The 22,533-nt window shown below is 39.4% G+C and overlaps 1 protein-coding gene across 1 annotated transcript in view; it reads left to right on the top strand.

Annotated features, from left to right (window-relative positions):
• Positions 1-22,533, top strand: part of LOC140243848 (nuclease EXOG, mitochondrial-like) — a 30,823-nt gene that overhangs the window by 2,551 nt on the left and 5,739 nt on the right. Inside the window, exons 2-3 of the mRNA XM_072323519.1 lie at positions 13,994-14,152; positions 15,989-16,128. Coding sequence (XP_072179620.1) covers positions 13,994-14,152; positions 15,989-16,128 — 299 coding nt within the window. The remainder of the gene's footprint in view (positions 1-13,993; positions 14,153-15,988; positions 16,129-22,533) is intronic.

The following is a 22,533-nucleotide window of genomic DNA, read 5'->3' on the forward strand; positions in this document are numbered from 1 at the left end:
GGAGTCATCAAGATAATTAACCCGTTCCGTACGGGAACCTGGTATACCAGGTACCCAAAATGCAGCCAGGAGTGCCTGCATTTGTCGCCTAAATCTATGTTGATTTGTGTTATGCTGCCCACAAAAAAATTGTTTTAATAGAAGGGTTAGAGTTTCTTCTATCAATATCTGTTTTCTTTCTGTATGAAAATTGTGTCCATCACAGCATTATTTGCATTTTGTCCAGTGAAGCGTGTGCTTCTTTCGCTGTAAAACTCATATAAAGATGTACATAGCAGTCAAGGATAAGCCCAGTAGATATTTGACTTCGCTGACCCCATTTAGGTGCGTCTTTTGCGTATAACAATAGAGTTACTGCGCACATCAGCGCACGCTCTATTGTACCTTGGGCCCGATCAATATATAATTCTATTGTTCGATGGTACATGTAGTTGACCATGGAAAGGGGGTACATGTACCGCACGCTTGACTGCTTTCGCAGAGGTGGATTACCAACCTGTCCGTTCTCTGTTGCCCAGAAAAAAAGAATCTCGTTTTAGGGCATTGAAGGCGCTCGGAAAATTGCAGGAGGAACGGGTTAAGAGTATACAGACCCAATTATTATCAGGCTTTACTTTCACCAGCATGTACATGTATCAAGCTGAAGCAGCATGGTCTACCAACTTTTTATGATACTACACACATATCATATTCATTTCATCTGTCGTGAAACATTTTGATTTACTGTGACTCCTTTTTCGTGAACATGGGTTGAGATGAAACCACTCATATATGTGAGACACAATTGACATTAACCCGTTGAGGATGAGTCCCAAGTACACTCAGGCAGGGGTCTATGGGAAATGCGTTTTGTAGCAAAATCAGTCCGTCCTCAATGGGTTAAAGACCCAGTAGTGTTGGGATTCATTGAGTGGAGAGGCTGGGCAGGCTCGGGTTTATAAAATATTCGAGAATCCCAGTAACAAATTGTGTTAGAACTTTGTCACCGATTCCTATACATAGATTGTCAATACATCTCAAGGATAGCCAAAGAATCTTAAATGGAATCGACCATTACTGATAGCATATATGCTTCAATGTGCATATTCACTGATGGGAGCTATTCAAACTGTAACTACAAGTATATATGATGACATAAATGGTACCCTGGGGTACCAGAAAAAAATCGGCCATTTTGTTGAATTATTATTTTTTTTTTTAGGGCTGTACCCTGGGTTACCAAAAAGTGGGAAATTAATTTTTTTGTGTGTGATTAATTCTTCAACATTCAATTATGGCCATTGTTCTTGTAAAAAAAAACCCTCTTCATCCTGTAGTTTTCTCAATTAATCCCTGAGCCAGCAGGGTCATAATAATGCCAATAATTATATCATATATATATATTTTTTTTTTAATTCACTCTGTTTATGCAACCAATAAAGTCAATTCAATTGGACCACCCATATTTCCCCATGCAAAAGGATTCTGAAAAGGTTGCAGACATTGTGTAGGCGCTACTCGTAAAGTTTTAGTCATACAGTGAATATAAAGATGACAGTGGCTTCACTGACAAAATTACCCTTATTCAGTAGTTCTGGAAGGCAACAAAGGTCACTACTGTACAGCTGTAGTGTTCTGTGTCCCACACTGCTCTACACAGTCATTGTTCTCTCTCTCCCTCTTCCAAACTACAGTATGTAAATGATCTTCCTGAGAAAGCTTCATCACTTTTAGAAATTAAAAATGATTTTGTCATATAATTTCCAAACTTTTGATACTGGTTATACCCCCATTCCACAGAGATTTTCTTCTTCTCATTGGTCACTGGTCGGAAGCAGACTTTGCTGCTTCCGGCCACCCACCAAAGTGTATCGGGTTGCAGCCTGATGAATCCGATTTGTGTTGGTCTGCTATCAGGTAAGTGTCAGACATTACGCACATGATTCTCATCGGACGATCTTGCCTGATTGAATCATCGCCCGACAATCGTGACATGCCTGAGACTGAGCTGATAGTTGACCAACACAAGTCGGATTCATCAGTTCTATCTTTCATGATTGAGTGATTGAGTATCTCTCCCTCACAGTCTTGGGTGGAAAAAATGGTTACAATCATCACAATACCTCTTACAGCATTATGAATCTAGTGATATTTTAACGTCGCTATCTTTTCAAATGTTCTCAAGTGGTCTTTATACAATGCTGCACACTGGCACTGGACTGACAGTCCCTGACCAGTAAAAATCACTGTTGGACCGGTAACTTTTCCAGAAATAGACCAGTAAAACATGGAAAAACTGGGTACCTACTGGTCTGACAGACAGGTCGGACCAGTAGAAAAAAAATGGGTTAGTGTGCAGCCCTGCATTATATCTAAAAGATTGTCAGGAATGTCGTAAACCAAGAGCTTCTAAATATAGGCCCAACATAGTACATGTATGAAATATGAAGTGTACCCATGTCTTTAAAGGACAAGTTCACCTTCACTAACATAAGGATTGAGAGAATGCAGCAATATTAGTAGAACACATCATTGAAAGTTTGAGGAAAATCGGACAATCCGTTCAAAAGTTATGAATTTTTGAAGTTTTTGTGCAGTCACCGCTGGATGAGAAGACTACTGCAGTGTATGATGTCACATGCATACAACAATATAAGGAAAATATAAAGAGAATTTCACAAAATTTCATCTTTTGAAAAAAGTACACATTCCCTTGACTCGTTACTGACATGTGTTATGGGTAATATTATTGTCCCCGCCGAACGAGTTCAAGCAGGGGACTATGAAACGGGCTCCGTACGTGTGTGTGTCCGTGTGTCCGTCCGTCTGTCTGTCCGTCCGTCTGTCTGTCTGTCTGTGCGTCCGTGTGTGATCAAAATGTTCAATTTGCTACTTCTCTGTCATTTATGAGCCAATTTTGATTCTGTTTGCTTTATATGATAGCACTACGTGGGAGCTTTGAAACTTCTACACAGAATTTCAGGGGGTGTTTCATGAAGGAACTTGTCGGATAAAATGTCCGACAAGTCAATTATATCCGACAAGTTCAGAGAAATCAGCCAATCAGACTAAAGAATTTCTCAAAACTTGTCGGATATAATTGACTTGTCAGATATTTTATCCGACAAGTTCTTTCATGAAATGCCCCCCTGTTGTGAACTTGGACCTTGACCTTTGACCTATATTGTACATTTTGCTTCAAAATGCTACTCCTTCGCCATTTCTAACCCGATTTCGATTCCGTTTGCTTTATGTGATGGCACTAGGTGAGGGCTTCAAAACTTCTACACAGAATTTTGACCTTTGACTTCTTTGACCTTTGACCTTGATTTTTGACCTATATTGTACATTGGCTACAAAATGCTACTCCTTCGCCATTTCTAACCCGATTTCGATTCCGTTTGCTTTATGTGATGGCACTAGGTGAGGGCTTCAAAACTTCTACACAGAATTTTGACCTTTGACTTATTTGACCTTTGACCTTGATTTTTGACCTATATTGTACATTTTGCTACAAAATGCTACTCCTTCGCCATTTCTAACCCGATTTCGATTCCGTGTGCTTGATGTGATGTTTCTAGGTGAGGGCTTCAAAACTTCTACACAGAATTTTGACCTTTGACTTCTTTGACCTTTGACCTTGATTTTTGACCTGCCTTGTACATTTTGCTACAAAATGCTACTCCTTTGCCATTTCTAACCCAAATTAGAAATGGCACTACAGTCTGTAGGTGAGGGCTTCAAAACTTCTACACAGAATTTTGACCCTGGACTTCTTTGACCTTTGACCTCGATTTTTGACCTATATTGTACATTGGCTACAAAATGCTCCTCCTTTGCCATTTCTAACCCGATTTCGATTCCGTTTTCTTTATGTGATGGCACTAGATGAGGGCTTCAAAACTTCTACACAGAATTTTGACCTTTGACTTCTTTGACCTTTGACCTTGATTTTTGACCTATATTGTACATTGGCTACAAAATGCTACTCCTTCGCCATTTCTAACCCGATTTCGATTCCGTTTGCTTTATGTGATGGCACTAGGTGAGGGCTTCAAAACTTCTACACAGAATTTTGACCTTTGACTTATTTGACCTTTGACCTTGATTTTTGACCTACATTGTACATTTTGCTACAAAATGCTACTCCTTCGCCATTTCTAACCCGATTTCGATTCCGTGTGCTTGATGTGATGTTTCTAGGTGAGGGCTTCAAAACTTCTACACAGAATTTTGACCTTTGACTTCTTTGACCTTTGACCTTGATTTTTGACCTGCCTTGTACATTTTGCTACAAAATGCTACTCCTTTGCCATTTCTAACCCAAATTAGAAATGGCACTACAGTCTGTAGGTGAGGGCTTCAAAACTTCTACACAGAATTTTGACCCTGGACTTCTTTGACCTTTGACCTCGATTTTTGACCTATATTGTACATTGGCTACAAAATGCTCCTCCTTTGCCATTTCTAACCCGATTTCGATTCCGTTTTCTTTATGTGATGGCACTAGGTGAGGGCTTCAAAACTTCTACACAAAATTTTGGCCTTTGACTTCTTTGACCTTTGACCTTGATTTTTGACCTATATTGTAAATTGGCTACAAAATGCTACTCCTTCGCCATTTCTATCAAAACCCGATTTCGATTCCGTTTGCTTTTTGTGATGGCACTAGGTGAGGGCTTCAAAACTTCTACACAGAATTATTGACCTTTGACTTCTTTGACCTTGATTTTTTACCGATATTGTACATTTTGCTACTAAATGCTACTTCCGGCGGGGACATATTTTACGCACCGCGTAATTTCTACTTTTCCTTGTTCCCATTGCCTTTAGAAAGAGGCAAGTCAAGTGCTCTTTTGTTATGCGAAAAAAAGTGAAAATATGTTGAATTTTCTTTACATTTTCTGTACATGTATACTGTTGTACTCATATGACATCACGAGCCTTAGTAGTCTCCTCATCCAGCGGTTCCAACACAAAAAATTTTAAAAATTCATAACTTTTGCATCGATTGTCTAATTTTCCTCAAACTTTCACTGATGTGTTCTACTAATATTGCTGCATTCTCACAATCCTTATGTTTATGATGGTGAACTTGTCCTTAAAGGGAAGTGGCTGAAATAGTTTCTTGGTATACCTCCATCTCAAATACTTCTCTCTAATGCATAGGGACCCTTACACTAATTACCTTGATTATACCCAGAAATTGGAATGGATACAGTGCCCAGCTTCCCTTTGTACATTGTTGATCTCTTCTCACTACTGAAAATCAAGTACATTTGTACATGTAATGTGGTTGAGATGGTTAAAGGAAACCAAAACCCACAAATAATTTGTTTGAAAGTATCAGCAATATTAGTAGAAGACATCAGTGAAAGTTTGAGGAAAATTGGAGAATTGATATAAAAGTTATGAATTTGTAAAATTTGGTGCCATTGTTGCTGCCTAAGGAAACTGCTACGCTTCATGGTGTCATTGTGGACAACAGTATAAAGAAATAGAAAAACAATTCAACTGATTTCCACTACTCCACCATACTTCAAGAGTACTTGATTTACCTCTTTGAGAAAGCAAGGGGAATAATATCACCCTCAGCATATGGATGTCAGGAAACAAGTGTATGGAATGTGTACTTTTCATGAAAAATAAAACTTTGTGGAATTCCCCATAATTTTTGTATTGTTGTCCGTAGTGACACTGTGAAGTGTAGTAGTCTCCTCATCCAGTGATGGTGTCACTGAAACTTAACAAATTCATAACATTGAATCGATTGTCTATTTTTTTTTCTCTCAAACTTTCACTGATATTTTACAACCAGTACTAATATTGCTGCTTTCACTCAAACCACATTTATAGTATTTGGGCGTTGGTGTCCTGTAATCGCCCTGTCTGACCATGGAGCTACCACGGTCTGACCAAGCCAATCTCAGAAGGCGTGTTTTCATCAGCCCGAAGTTCAAACTAGCGGGACATTTTGCGGTCTTAGAAAATAGCCCGATAGAGCGAAATGTGCGTCTTCATCAGCCCGAACAGCCTACTTCAGGAAATTAGTCCGAAAATTGATGCATGCGCACTTTGCATCATTACTCTGCCTAGCTCGCTGTTCGAAAGTGGATTTCCCGCTCAAAATCTACAACACCGTATGTACGATACTACAACCAGGGAGGTGAGCAGTACAGCAAATTCTCTCCAAAGGGATATTAATAACGCTACTCTTCTGTCCAGTGACACATCTTATATGAAATGAACGAATTGCAATGTTTAAACAAATCCAAAATACACACAATCTGCAAGAATCTTTAGCTAAGGTAGAGTGGACCAGAAGAAGAAGTTTACAAAAAACAGCTAGCTTGCACGGAATCACCTCCCTGGTTTTAAAGATGACGATTGTCAACAACAGTAGGCCTAGTACACACATGTGATCCTTGAATACGCTGTGAGTGTATGCACTATACACAATCACTAGCTTGTACATGCACTTTCAATAGCCAGCTGGCTAACCAGAAGCGTGGAGGGATCAAGAAAATTTCGGGCTGATGGAGTTGCACCCGAAATAGTGCGCTATTTCACGAATTAGCGTTCTAGTTCACGAACTAGACCAAGATTTCGGGGAAAATTTTCCCGATCAAATAGCGCGCTATTTGCGTCTTCACTACACAGATAGCGCGCTATCTTGACATCGGACTAGTTTGGTAACCGCAAGATAGCGCGCTATTTTGAAACTTTGGGCTGATGAAGACACGCCTAGAGACATACAGTGTACTCAAGGTAGACTACAAGTAACAGTGGTATGCAAAATGTCTGACAGGTCTCACAGAATAGATTCTTCAAACTTTTTTGTTAACCAAACATGTAAGAAATCCTGGCATTGACATTATGACCACAGCTGCAAACATATCAACCAAAAAGCAATTACAGGTTGTATGTCTATCATGTCTATGTATCTATGTTACAACTCATACGTGTGTTTTGTATATATATGTAACCGGATATGCATGCAAACAAAACAAATTTCCAGAAACGGACAATAAAATTGAATTGAATTGAATTGAATTGAATTATAAAAGACTTTTATCACTTTGCACAACAGTTTATTGCTGTGTGAAATCACCAACCTGACTCTTCCATGCTGTCAAGTTCCCTGGATAAATTTCGACTTGTAGAATTTGTATGACCACTTTGATATTTACGGGCTGAATAATTCAGCAATCTTTTGATTTTATTTCTTGTTTCATGTTTCATTTAGCACATAGACCAAAGTTCATCTTTGAAATAAGAAATACATGGCTTTTTCAACCACTTTGAAAGAGGAAGTACACTATAGTTCATGATAATTTGTAGATAATACAATGACATCTTTTTTTTTAATGATGAACTGCAAGAGCATTAACTGTTCTTAGTTCAGATATCACAATTGCAGACTAAACTTTGAAAAAAAAGTGTGAAAATGAAAGAATTAACAGAAAAACTCACTGTTAATGGCTATAGGAAAAATGGTGGGTTTTTTTTTTCATGATTTTAAGAAGGATTTGTAGAATCTGTGACACCTACTGTACAAAATATATAGAGAGAAACCTGTATTGTCATGCAACTGATTTATTTCTTCCTTTAGTATGCATGAAGGTAAGGATTGAGGAAATTACATGTAATACATGATGTATGTTTACATTGTAGTATACAAAATGAGTTTAGCCGTAGTGGTGTTACACAAACTGGGAAGTAGACCATCTGATAGTAGACCAAGTGGCAGTAAACCAAAGGAATGAATAAAGATGTGTACGATACTGAAACATAATTAAGATATTTTGTCCCAACAAAAAGTATCCTACCACATTTTTACATAAATAACAGGGAGTAGCTGACAATAGCCATGTTCAGACGTGTTTCTAGTCGGAGTAAAATTTTATGGCACTGCAATTAAAATTCCACTTGATACTTATAGTGTATCTTACCATGACCCTGTGTCCACATGACGGTTGTGGGAAGAAATTCCGACCAATTTACCACAGCCTTCGCGGGGATCACCGTGGAGGGTCGGTGTAACTTTCGGAAGTGATAGCACCGGGCACGTCGACCATACAATTTTTTTTTTTTTTTTTTTAACCAGCGGCATTTGTCTTCTCCATTCTTGTTGATGAGAATTTCTGAGCACTATGCTTCCATAGCTTCTTTGTTGTGATCGGCTAGGTTACAGAATTGCACTGCACGCGCGCATTTACTCGCAAAATGTCAACATTGCGATTTGACCCGGAAGTTTTACCTAGGTCGTAAGGTATGTAAGGTCATAGATACTCTGAGGGCTTGTCCGCATCATGGGCAATTTACTCTGACCGGCTAGTCGTGGTAGCGAGATACTCCTGAGAAAACTCAGGAGTATATTGGTCGTATCTTGTGATTCTGGCAGAATCATGGTCGTATCTTGGTCGTATCTTGTGATTCTGGCAGAATCATGATTCAAAACGCCCTTTTTTTTCCACGTTTCAGATCGGCGTTTTGAAACGCGTTTAAATGGAAAAATCGCATGAACGCAACGCAACTAAACACGTTTAGCGACTAAACGCGTCCAAGTCACGGAGACCATTATCCGCGACTGCTGTGATGTCTCCGCGACTGTTTGTGTGTGTGTGTGCGTGTGTGTGTGTGTGTGTGCGTGCGTGTGTGTGTGCCTGTGTTTGTATGTGTGGGTTGGTGCGTGTGTGTGTGTGTGTGGGGGGGGGTCTGTGTGCATTTTATAGAACTTGCCTGGTATGATTCAGTTTTTACTAATCCACTCAAAGATGCATGCTGGGGGCTTTATTCGGGTGCACGTCACGAGACCGACACCCACGAGTCATACAGCCCACAAGTCATACAGCTCACAAGTCATACAGCCCACGAGTCATACAGCTCACAAGTCATACAGCCCACCAGTTATACAGCCCACGAGTTCGACACTGAGTAAATAAAGCCCACGAGTTCGACATCAAGTAGAATAAGCCCAGGAGTTATACGGCTCACGAGACCGACACTACACACAAAAGGCTCATGAGACCGACAGTAAGCAAACAAAGCCCACGAGACCGACACTACACTTTAAAGGTCCACGAGACCGACGCTACGCATGCAAGGCTCACGAGACCGACATTACGCAAAAGAGGTTCACGAGACCGACACTAAGCATAGAAGGCCCACGAGACCGACAGGATGAACAGCGCCACCTATAGACCAATAAATTGTTTAGGGTGTCCTGATAATAGCATAGGAAGATATGAAAGATGGAAAAGAAGAGTTGCCATCTCCGGCAGGGTGTTACCCCATCAGTTGCCCCCCCCCCCCCCCCCCTGAAATGATCAGGATCTTTAATTGTGTTTGCATGGGTGTGTGTTTGTGACCAAAAAAAAAAAAATGAACAAAATACAGTAAAAGTGTGTAACAGATCTTTCCACAATAAACCTCCGAGGGTGTTGATTTAGTATTAATAAAAAATAAAAAATAACGGAATCATCTATTAAGGTAGCCTTAAGGATTTGGAAAAAAAACCCAGATGCATCCATGAAAACAGCTATTACGTATTTCACAATAAAATGTACTGTTCGGAGGAGAATAACACAAGCCACAAAATTGAGGTGAATCCCTGCGATATGAAACGTTTTAATCAGTAGAATTACATTATAGTTACAGAGAAAATTACAAATAGATCTTACTGCAAAACGTCAAAGCAGGAGGGTAGAATATCTAAATTAGAATAAGTAACTAGTGAATCGGGAAAGAGAAGAGGTAAAATTTATATCTTGTCCATCTTCTACATTAAAACCGAGAAAGCCTATTAAAAATAGCATGATGGCATTATCAAAGCTCTAAAATTAATCCATACATCGTTATTGTCCTCTTTTAAATTCATTTGTGTTTTTGTCTCTTTTTGGGGGCATGAAGAATACAATTCAATTGTTCTACTTGATAACAATGTCGCTCCCTGACACACTTGTCCCCCCCCCCCTCCCCAGAAGTATGTAGAAATACATATTTGATGTCGTTCATAATTATGTAGATGGTCACCATCTTTTAATTGATAGCGTTACAAAATTACACCCGCCAGTATGTTATTTTTCCGTTCATGGAACACCCTGTACAGGTGATAGACATGTAGATGGCGCTGTTTATCTTGTCGGTCTCGTGGGTCTTCTTTGCCTACTGTCGGTCTCGTGGGCTTTCTTTGCTTAGTGTCGGTCTCGTGAGCCTTTTTAGCTTAGTGTCGGTCTCGTGGGCCTTTTTTGCCTACTGTCAGTCTCATGGGCTTTCTTTGCTTAGTGTCGGTCTTATGAGCCTTTTGTGCGTAGTGTCGAACTCATGGGCTGTATGACTCCTGAGCCGTATAACTCGTAGGCTGTATGACTCATGGACCTATTATTGATGTCGGTCTCGTGGACCGTATGACTCGTGGGTGTCGGTCTCGTGGGATGCCCCCCTTTATTCCTAAACCACTCATGAACTCGCGTCACTGCCAATCATGCCTTTGAATAAACCTCGCTATTTTCCAGCAAAATTTAGCATCTCAATTAGCCCAACAGGTCATCTCATTCACAATGATAACGGACAATGACAATCACACCGTCCGCCCCTCCCACTCTCTCTTCCATTCACAGTAAAGAGCTGTTGTCCACATGTGAACGCTACTGGTTCTATGGCAAGCCAAATCCTCCCTGGTTTCGATATCTCTGAGAGTGCAAAATGATTACATTTTGAAAATTGCAAGAGTTATCACAAAAATGGTCCTAAAATCATAACGCATTAACCAAAATTAAAGAACTTGGTATCATTCTATTGGAAAAAAGAATGGCCTTTCCAATAGTATGCAAAATAATGACATATTTGCAACAATCTTGCTGGAATTAAAGATCGTAGGTATTCCTTTCTTTTTGGGCCACCCTGTATAGCAGAGGCCATGTCACCCAAATGATCTAGGCAAGAAAGGAGGGAGGGATGTCCCCTCCCCCCACCTCCATGGATAAGGAGCTTTGACATTTTCAAGCTGTCGATCGGTCAGTTGTATTCAATCAGTCACTTACTAAATGTCATTTTTTCGATTATAATTCTGAAAAAAAAAGGTCTAAAAATGGGGCTTTTTTGGTGGTTGGAAATCCATGGTTTGTTTATGTGTGTGTGTGTGTGTGTGTGTATGTATGTTTTGAGGGTTATTGTGTGAGGCTTAAGAAAAAACTTTTCAGGTGTGTAAGCGTGAGAAAGACCCCTGAGGCGTGAGTCTCCCACCTTATATGCAGGAGACCTGTCGCGTTTGTCAGGTACAGTACCTGTAGGCTGTGCAAAGTGCAGGTTTGCGATAGTGTCGTGTTCGTACAACTGTACTTTGTTCTTGGAATTCAAAGAAAGAAGTCTATTTGTCCTTCAAAATAACCGAAGGACGAAACTACAGACACAGTGTACTTAGGTGTGGAAAACCCATCAAGGTCATTGCACAATACTACATTATATAAAGTGGTCCAGTGTATACTGTAAGTCATCAAGATATCTTTATTGTAATTGAAAACTGTAGTTGATACAGAAATTGTGCAAGCTGTACAGTATAGCTGCAGAACTACATGTATGTAATGTGACAACCCCCAACTGTGCTACAAAACACTTTTTTTTTTTTTGCTTGAGGTTTCTAAAGAGCTCAGGGCTACATTGTCTATTCATATGGTCATTTTGATACCAAAAATTTGGTGGTGCAACTACAATGGAACTCTCCCCTTCTTCTCCTTCTCCTTCTTCTTCTTCTTCTTCTTCTTCTTCTTCTTTATCTTTGTCTTTAAACCATATTTTTGTTGTTGTTGGGGACAATGTGAAAATCTATAGTCGTGCTTCTTCCTGAATTTATATTGTTTTCATTTTCATGGAGGAATTGAGACGCATTTGCTGAGTTTCACACTCATTGAAATTAGGTCAGGACATGGATATTCCAGTTCCGGTGTTAAAAACAAAAGATGTCGAAGAAAAAGAAAAATTATTAATGTAGTGACAAGATCAATACATTCAGTCGTCAGTGAGGGACTGCATGATGTGAATAATCCACTGCTCTTGAGAATTTCCGGCCATTATTTTAGGGGGAAGTTTGGCAAGGACGATGAGGAATTGCACGCAACCCACAAGTCATAGCCCAACCCATGCACACACCGTAACATGAAGGTTCCTCTTTCAGAATAACAATTTGTTCTTAACCCACGCAAGAGCGTGAATGGCTCGTAGACTGTGGACAACCCGCACCTGTCTCTCTTGGTAGGGTAAAGGGTTAATGAGATTTTCTTTTTTTTGTCATGTCCCTGTACTAACCAGAGTATATCGTATACAAAATGTGTCCATGTAGGAAGGAAGGAAGCCACAAGGGATGTGGTATTGAGACAGAATTGATGCTATGGTTCAGTCAGTCATTTTTTTTTTCTAATCCCAATAATCAATTGATGTAATTTTCTCCTCTGTTGTTATTGGTTGTCATTCTTATTTTCTCCTGCAAGTATAGAATTGATAAATTTAAAAGCATGCCATGAACAATTCAAAATTTGATGTTCATTTTTTTTTTAAAGAGAGAGAGAGATCAAATTCATAATGGCAGAGATTTTGTTAGAGAAATGCCAGGTATGTGGATTTGCAGTGCAGTGTTTGAATATTTTTTTTTATTGTTTTTTCTAATCCAAATAATCAATTGATGTAATTTTCTCCTCTGTTGTTATTGGTTGTCATTCTTATTTTCTCCTGCAAGTATAAAATTGATAAATTTAAAAGCATGCCATGAACAATTTAAAATGTGATGTTCATTTTTTTTTTTAAAGAAAAGAGAGAGAGAGATCAAATTCATAATGGCAGAGATTTTGTTACAGAAATGCCAGGTATGTGGATTTGCAGTGCAGTGTTTTTGAATATTTGAAATATTCATGCAATAATCCTACTGTCAATGTTGCCTGCAATTTTCACTCTGTCATTGATAGTTCCATTGAAAGTTTTTTCCCATTTGAGCAAGAGTTCTGTATATCATAAGGAACTGAATCATAGTGATATGAGGGTACTGATTGATTTCTGATCAAATATTGGTCTTGCATAAAGTTTTTATATGATCTCAACATACATAATGTATAGACATATATTCTACATTGTAAATGTAAATTTATTCCTTCAATAGAGTATTTTTTTTTTTCCTGTTCATATGTCTGGTGCATATATTACTTTCTGTTCCCTCCATGTCAATTGATTCTGCAATAGATTTAAACATGAATAATTGAATTATTTATCATACATATCATTCAAATGCTAAATAGCTTTTGCAAGACTGACAGACTGTGTGTTTCATATTCATCCTGCATCCCACTACCCAATTAAAGGTGCATGGTCCCGGTGTTTTAGTCAAATACGTACGCGGGCGCACGGCGCAAGTTTCCTATAGAGACCTACGCTATTGACTCCTCTTAAGCGCTTACGCTTTGGCCCACTTTCCCCGAGTCCGAAGAAGTCCGATTCACTGTAGCCAGTGGTCGGATCACAGTTCGGCTCATGATTCGGCTGATGGGGATGACAGCTTTAGCAAACTGCTTTTGTGATGTCATAATAACAAGCACATATGCACGCACCCTGGCATTACTACAGACTGCGCGATGCGCAAAGAAGACAACAAAGGCAACGTTACTTAGCAACACCTACTATGTACGCACTTTACTCTTGATGACAGCTCAACTTCGGTAATCTTCGTATCAATGCTAACGGTGATCGGCAGTATCATCAACAGCGCCATCTACACTACCGGGACTATGCCCCTTTAAGCAAATTAGAGATACAAGAGAGAGAAAAAAAAAATTAGTGTACTGGGATAGATATAGGGCCTGCACAGTTTAAATCTTGTGCATAGAGAATGAAATTAAATACACTGATTGTAGAAGAACCAAAAGCCTCCATCCGAATGACATATGATGGCAGAGTCTAAGTGCATGTTGAACTCTTCCAGTTGCTCCTTTCACATATAATATACCTTCCTCTCCTTTTGTGTGGAAAGTTAGGAGCCATCTTATTGAGGGATCCAACATCTTCAAGTACGGCATTCCCGATGATGGAAGCCAGCCACGCTACTACCTCAACCACGCCCTCAGCTATGACCAGACCAGCAAGATACCCAAGTGGGTGGCGGAACACATCACTGCTCAAGATTTGCAAGGTAACTATATTAATTTTGTGTCGTGAACGATTCATCTGTACAACTAGGCCCGAATTCACGAAGGTGGTACAATTGAAACCATGGTTTAAACCATGGACAATTTGCATGGAGCACCAAGTGTCGCATGGCCTATTTTGTCACGAAATCAGTCATTTCGTCGACGAAATGTTCTGTTGTCATTTCAATAACGAAATGATCATTTGTCAACGAAATGACTGATTTCGTAACGAAATGGGGCATGCGACACTTGGTGCTCCATACAAATTGTCCATGGTTTAAAGCGTGGTTTCAATTGTACCACCTTCGTGAAATCGGGGCCCTAGGGTCTGTGTCGGGGGACCCAGTCTGATGAACCATGAGACCAGGGATGTGTCACCGTGCCAGGTCTGTTTCATGGAACGCAGTCCTTATCTTTATAGGACCTGGGGGGCATTTCATGAAGGAACTTGTCAGATAAAATGTCCGACAAGTCAATTATATCCGACAAGTTCAGAGAAATCAGCCAATCAGTCTAAAGAATTTCCCAAAACTTGTCGGATATACATGTAATTGACTTGTCAGATATTTTATCCGACAAGTTCCTTCATGAAATGCCCTCCTGGTCTGTGTAAAAGGGACTCAACTTTGTCTCGGCACCTGTTACCACATCATGGAACCTTGTCTAAATCACTGGACCATCTCCATGGTTTGTACCCAGGTCCATGCTGCTATTATTCTAAAAGAGGGCAGGTACTACTATTAGGGGTCATTTGTTTCATTGATGTCTTGGGACCAGGGCCCTGTTTTATGAAGAGTTGAAATTATAGTTGATTTCTATGATGTCTATGGCAGCCTTTGTAGTAAGGAAATTTAAAATCGATTATATCTTTTGATAAAACAGGGCCCTGGTCTTAACATTGTCATGTGACCAACTCAAATACATGACAACACACAATTTCTGTGCCTGATTGAATTTTCATCATTTTGTATACTTGAGAAAAAAAAAATAGGAGGGAACAGATCAGGAAGGGAAAAAAAAATTATGAAAATATAAAATGAGATTTGATCAATGATGTTAGAATGCAAAATTTGTTTTTTATGAGCCTCTGTGTTTTCCTGGTGAGATTGAATATGTAGATGGATAATTTGTATGATGTCAAAGGGCTTAGAAGCTATTGCTGAAGAGGAGCCCTTTAACAATCTCTTGTTGACCTTTTCCAGTCTGCCAATTTTTCTGGAACTTGCACTGCTTTGTTTTTTTTGTTGTTGTTTTTTTCATCCGTTCCAGCCTCCAACAATTTTCTATGTAAACTTCCATGCAGGTGTAACATTGAGTCAGTGAACCCACTGCTGATCAAGATAATGACACTGACGGAAAAAGACCACAAAACCATAAAACAACCACCCCCTTAGTGTACAGCAGATTCTAGCTTCTTTTCAGACCATGGCTACATTATAATTGCTGGCTTTGATGTGCACAGTGACATTGAGATACAACAATGACGAGTCGGCGACTCTCTTTCATTTTTTTCGGGGTACCGGTATCAAACCAGATCCTTACTGAAATGAGGTATTTTAAGACAGTAAAAATTCACACTCATATCAAGATCATGTATGTTAATGCAAGATTAATTGAGGCAATGTTGAGATCCATTTTTTACCTTGTGTAAAAAATAAAGCACTGTGCCATTTTCCAGCCTACCATACCTATAAGACATCATCGGCACCCTTGTAAAAGACTTTCACGGTGTGTGTCTCACCAGTAATTGTCTGCGGTGTTCCTATCACTCTCATATCAAGTACTTCCTGTAAAAGAGCCTTAATTGTATTTGCTTGTTAATTACGCGTTTCGATCAGGTGATGCAAACCGCAAGAACAGCAACTTCAAGATGGACCCAAACCTGAACTCGATGTATTCATCCATGAACAGTGACTACAAGAGAAGCGGATGGTCAAGGGGTCACATGGCTCCGGCTGCTGATTGCAAGTACAGTCAGGTAAAAGAGGAAAGCCCCACCCCCCCGCCAAAAAACAACAACAACAACAACAACAAACAAACAAAAACAAAACAAAACAACTAAGGAATAGGAATATGTTTCTTGGTTTCATTCAGAGTGCACTTTAGCTCATCTTGGTATTAATTACAAACACATAGAGAGAACAATTTGTCACCCAAAACAAAATGACCAATTAAATGAAAACACAATGGAGTGAATCACTGAAGGAGCATCGTGGATCATGAGGAAGAATGGAAAAACTTTGCAATAATTCTGGGGATAGAAAGCCATAACATTCACAAATGATTACAATTCCGAATACCAAAAAGACAAAACCCAAAACAAAAACAGAAACAAAACAAAACAGGTGTATTCATCTCATTGCACAAAGAGGTATACATGAGGAGGGCAAACCTGATTTCAAGAACGTCTGCCATGATCGTGCTAATGCAGCTTTGTTTTTTGTTTTTTTGAGCTTGTGTGATTGCACATTCGTATTTTGTTTCAAGCACATAGAGACCTTGTCAAATGTACGGGATATGCTAGAACAATCTTATTATTACATGGAAACTTTGTTAAAATGAGGACCTAAAAACCATGACAATTACCTCATTATATCAGGTTTCTTACTATACCAGGGTGCAAAAACAAAGAAATATGAAGAGTTGGGTTATGAGGCCTGCAAAATCACCTTGGTAAAGAGGGCTGTGTTTCGTCTGACATTTTCATATTGAGGTTCTACTGTATTATTATAGTGAGTAGTAGTACAGTACTCTCTGCTTAATCGGGTACTGCTTAATCGGGTTCTCCGCTTAATCGACATAAAAGATGAAAAACGGTTCCCAATATGTGTCATATTTACCGGTTAACCGGGTAGGCATTTCGGAATAGGGTAGGACTTTTCCAGATTAACCCGATCCATTTCCACAGTTTCCTGCAGAAAGCCTTTAAAATTAGTGTAAATATAAATTATGAAGAAACTGAGAGGTGCTGAAAGTCGACAGAGAACTTGGTTTGACATTTTACCATGTTGAATGTGCAGTGTACAACCGATTCGCAGTATCACTGGTATCAGGTAGACGCATTTACTGTACGAGCTGAAATTTTCGCGTACAGATATTTTCGCGAATTGCTACTTGGCGGACATTTTCGCGTGTTGTTAATTTCGCGGTTGCGAGGGTCTAACTGAACTCTGCTATTTGCGCGTTGTTATTTTCGCGTGTTGTTATTTTCGCGATTCAAAGGCGATTCGCGAAATTCGCGAAAATAAAACCACCGCGAAAATTTCAGCTCGTACAGTATGCATGCCGTGTAAGAATCTTGCACCAGCACCACACACACTACCAACATACACACACACAGTGACACACTAATCACTATACATGTGTCGATGAGCTGTGGCTAGCTCTCAAGAAAAGTGAAGAATAAACTGCAGCTTTAACTCCATTGAAACTCTAACCTTTCTTCAGGCCGTTAATTGAAAACAAACTTACGGTCGCCATGACACACACAGGGATACTGCAGAATTCGTTGCTGCATTTGGCTGCATATGTGTATAGGAATATCGTTTCAAATGACAGATGTTTACAAGCGTGCATATCCTATAGCTTGGTGAGGACTCGGGGCTGATATGCAGATTGTTTGCAAAATTACGCTGCAGATACTAACTAAGGCTGCTGTGTAGAGCTGTCGCTGTATAGTGACATACTGTGCTTGTGTGTGGATAATGCAGAGAGGTGTGTGATTAGTATATGTGGTACATCCCTGCGTTGGGAATGGGTACAATGTATAAACAAGTTTTTCGGCTAATCGGGTACTCCGCTTAATCGGATAAGAAATGCTGTGCCAGACACTACCCGATTAAGCGGAGAGTACTGTATAAATACTATGTGGTGGTAGTGATAGTATTAGTGGTAGTAGTAGTAGTAGTAGTAGCAGCAGCAGCAGCAACAGCAGTAGTAGTAGTAGCAGTAGTAGAAGTAGTTGTAGTAGTAGTGGTGGTAGTGGTAGCAGCAGTAGTAGTTACGTAGTAGCAGTAGTGGAAATAGTAGTAGCAGTAGTAGAAATAGTAGTACATGTAGTAGAAGACGGAGTAGTAGTATATATTTAGTTGTAGTAGAGTGCTTTTGGAAAGGACATCACTATTTTGCAAAAGTGTGAAACTTTTTAGCGATACATCTGTCATTTGTTTGCATTATTTCACTCTAAAATAGGGGAATCAGCAAACACTGGGGGCCTGTTACTTGCAAGAAGTTTTGAACATTTGGAATGAATGCCCACTAGATCTAGATAAGGGATGATGCTACTGCTGCCAGTGTTGTGGTGGAACCACTTTACTTGCATTCACAATGAGAAATGAACACACAAGCAAAAGCATGTTCCACTGTTCAGAGTAGATAGCTTTCCGAGATTTAGATGTTCATATCACTCCCTAAGGCATGTCCCCTTTCCCTCCCCCCCCCCCCCCCACAATCCCTCATACACACAGTCCCATTGGAAATGAGCTCCTCTCACTCACCTTATGCAGGGTTCAACATTAGCAGTGGCCCAGGGCCCGGGGCCACTGGAAATTGATGTCGGGCCACCAAATTTACAAAAAAAAAGTTTATCTTTTGGTGTCCTGATCATGCAGCTAAAATTCAAATTGAAATTCTACATTTGTATATTTCCTGTTATTTCAGGCCACCAAAATATCAAATTCAAAGAATTTTTAGTGGTCTGCAGAGAAAAATGTTAGTGTTGAGAAAAATTCAGCACTAGCCTGTTTGAAAGGGTCTCATGCATTTGTTTTAGCACTGGTGATTGCAAGGGAACCCAAGCCTTGTCAGTGCAAGGGCTTTTTTTTTTTTAATCTGTAAAAATCACACTCATTCATGAGCTAGGAGTGGCCTATCTAACTTACTACTCCCACTCGATAGCTGTGGTATGATTATTTCAGTTCATAGTCACTTCACAACCAGTGGAATTGGTACATTTCCCCATCAGCTGCCAGTGCACAGTGTATGTATTCAAGCTTCCTGGACTCCTACCTCTTTTGGTTAGGTGTAGTTTTTTGTTTTTGTTTGTTTGTTTGATTTTTTTTTTCCTCTTTTTTTTTTCAATGTGTTCTGTGCTTGCTTTAATTATTTATGTATTTGTTTTTATGCTACTAGACACTGGTAATGAAGTTTGGTTATTCAAAGACATAAATTCCAAAATTCAGATTTTTAATAGTCTGCAAATACCCTCTCACTGTTGCTTGGATCTCACTAGTGTTGTGGGTCTATCCTGCTTGACTACCCTCTGCTCACGTCTCTTCCAGGAATCGCATAGTGAAAAAGAAGTGCAGTTATTATAAGCAGATGTTCGACTTTAAGTTGGTTCCGTAACATAACCACAGTGCAAGAGAGAGAGAGACAAAAAATATGTGACCCGCTACAAAAAAAGGATCCTAAAGTCCGCTGACGGCTGAGCCGAGAAAATCAAGTTTTGAAGTCACATCATCAAAATTGGTCAAAACATTGCGGAGGTCGCTAGGAGCATACCTTCTATTGTCAAACGGTGAAAACTAGCTGTCTCGCCTTCCCTTGATCATGATGGCGTCGGAAGGAAAACTTTGAAGGCGTTTTTCTCAAAACTCTGATTTCCACAACCACTTGACATGCCCTAATAAAATCATCGATATCTCCGCAACCGATTACTTTAATGAGTTGTGCTACATATGAAATTAAAGTAGAAGAGTACAGGAATAATGTCATGCCATTTTCAGAAAATTGTCCTCCCCCGACTTTCGGATCCTTTTGTTGTAGCTGGTCACATATGGTCATTAGGAATTCAGGATTTCTGAAGTTTAATGTCTAAAGGGACACTCCCAAAACCATTAAAACCTCCCCAGCCCCATATCCTTTAATTGTACCTTACAATGACAGCATTTTAGTCACAGCACAACAAATCCTGTGTTTCAACCAGGTTTTGAGGGTAGAATGTTGGTAAGATGATATCAGCATATGGGAACATAAAGCACACATATAGAGTATTGTATTCTATCAGAGCAGGATGCATCAAGCGGACAATATATCTTCTTGCTGGTCATTGGGGGTAGAGAAATGGATCTGGTAAGGAAGAAAGAATCCCCCACCAGGTGAGGGTATTACCTGTCAGGAAATGCTACTTATGTATTGTTCCAAGAAAGACTACACACTACAAGAGTGGGGAAATACACTGAACACTTGTACATGCATCTGTTATCGATATTGGTATGTAAAGTATTTGTTTTCACCTTAGGTTTTGCCAGCAATTTTTTTTTTTTTTTTCCTGTTGGTTATACTGTACGAGTTGAAATTTTCGCGGTGGTTTTATTTTTGCAAATTTCGCGAATTGCCTTTGAACCGCGAAAATAACAACACGCGAAAATAACAACGCACGAATAACTAAGTTCAGTTAGACCCTCGCAACCGCGAAATTAACACGCGAAAATGTCCTTCAAGTAGCAATTCGTGAAACTATCTGTACGCGAAAATTGTACAGTATTGTTTGGTGAGCCTTTTCAATGGAAATGAAATATTTTTCCTGATTTGGTATAATGCAAGTATCGGTTTTGCAGAGTGGCTAAATTTATGCCAAAAAACAAACAGGAACGTCATATATAGATGGTCAAATCTTAGAGCTTGTGATGCACCAAGTGTACCCAAAGAAAATGACATTATAGTGTAGACTTCTTGGAACTTGATTTTACAATGTGTATTATATCTGTACATGATGTAAAATAGATTGTATCTAACTGCAACAATGCTTAAATACATGTGACCTAGACATACATTGCACTGCAGGCTCTTTGATATTCAAGTGAGGACATGGATTACCTGGTAAAAGCTGAAATGATGTAACATATGCACAGCAAAGTGTCTGTAACCTGGTAGGCTTTTAAAAGTATGACAAGTTTCTTACAAGCAACACATAAGTTTCTTACACTTCTCCATGTGCGTGGTGCTTTGTAAATTGAACTTGATTCCACAGAGCTACCTGTTTGCAAGAAAACACAAAGTCAGAAAGACTATAGATAAGCATCACCCATTGCACAAGCTATACCATAAGTAATGCAAGGTGGCAAGGTCTAGTGGATGTCCACTGTGTTTTCGATGAGAAGGTCTCAGGTTCAAGCTCCGCTATGGCACTGGCGTTCCCTTGCTAGATCCTCTGTCCACAGTGATCCTCTTCACCCTGACGTATGAATGGGTGTCCAGTGGGGAGCTGAACATTAAAGGAAAATTGCGTTCTGTTACTATCTTGCTGTGTATGAAAACAGGAGCATCAGTGAACTAGATCAGTGAAAATTTGTGGAAAAAAATCAGACACACACAAAAAGTTATGAATTGTAAGAGTTTAGGGAGTATGACTAATTGGCAATGCTGTGTGATCTAGGTGTTAACACGTTGAGGACGGACTGATTTTGCTACAACACGCATTTCCCATAGACACTTGCCCGAGTATAGTCGGGACTCGTCCTCAATGGGTTAAGCAACACTCACTTTTAAGATATATTGGCCAAAAATTTCACTGATTTAATTTTTCTCAAATTTTGGGGCACAAACAAAACATGTCTTCTGAGGAGGACACACAAACATGTATTACTGTAGTCATAAACCAAGAACAGGTCCAAAGAATTTTTTTCCACACAAATTTTCGTTTTTCTAGCATAAAGAAAGACCACCTGACTTTTACCTCTTTCAGTGAGCAGGAGAGGTGATATTAGTCTAAGCATAATAATGTGTACGTCAGTAACAAGTTCAGGGATTGTGTGCTAAGTCATTAAAAAATGACATTTTGTGGAATTCTTTTTATATTTTCTTTATGTCAGTGTCCTCCAGTGACATCAGGAGCTGTTGTAATGTTCTCATCCAGCAAAAAGCCTGTAACCTTATTAAGAGCTGGAAAAAAAAAAATGTAGCTGTAATATTTACATGCATTCAGGAAACTTGAAAGATTAGCTGTTAAAAAATAATAGCTATGGCTGCAAATGAAAAACCCATTTAGTAGCTTGTTTCATAGCAACTGACAAACTTCTAAATCCCATAGCCTTGTTGAACTACATGTATGATCTCTGCACAGGAATTATGAAAATTGGAATTATGACAATTTGCAAAAATGTGCAGTGCCAACCACAGAAATGTGGGTTTAGGGGACTAAATGTGTTCCCCTTGACACATCTCCAACAGGAACTCATGGTGGTTTCATCATCGAAAACAAACTGATTGCATATTCTGAGTGAAACTAAACTGAAGCAAGTCCCCATAAATCACCTCAGAGTTTAATTAGTCAATTGCATAATGATATACACTGCTTATACATGAATGTATATTAGTCTCTTGAGGAAGATACATGCCACTAATAACAACAGTGTCTGGGACTATGTCGATAGAGTGCCTA

Source organism: Diadema setosum, chromosome 20, assembly GCF_964275005.1.
Source record: "Diadema setosum chromosome 20, eeDiaSeto1, whole genome shotgun sequence".
NCBI lineage: Eukaryota > Metazoa > Echinodermata > Echinoidea > Diadematoida > Diadematidae > Diadema > Diadema setosum.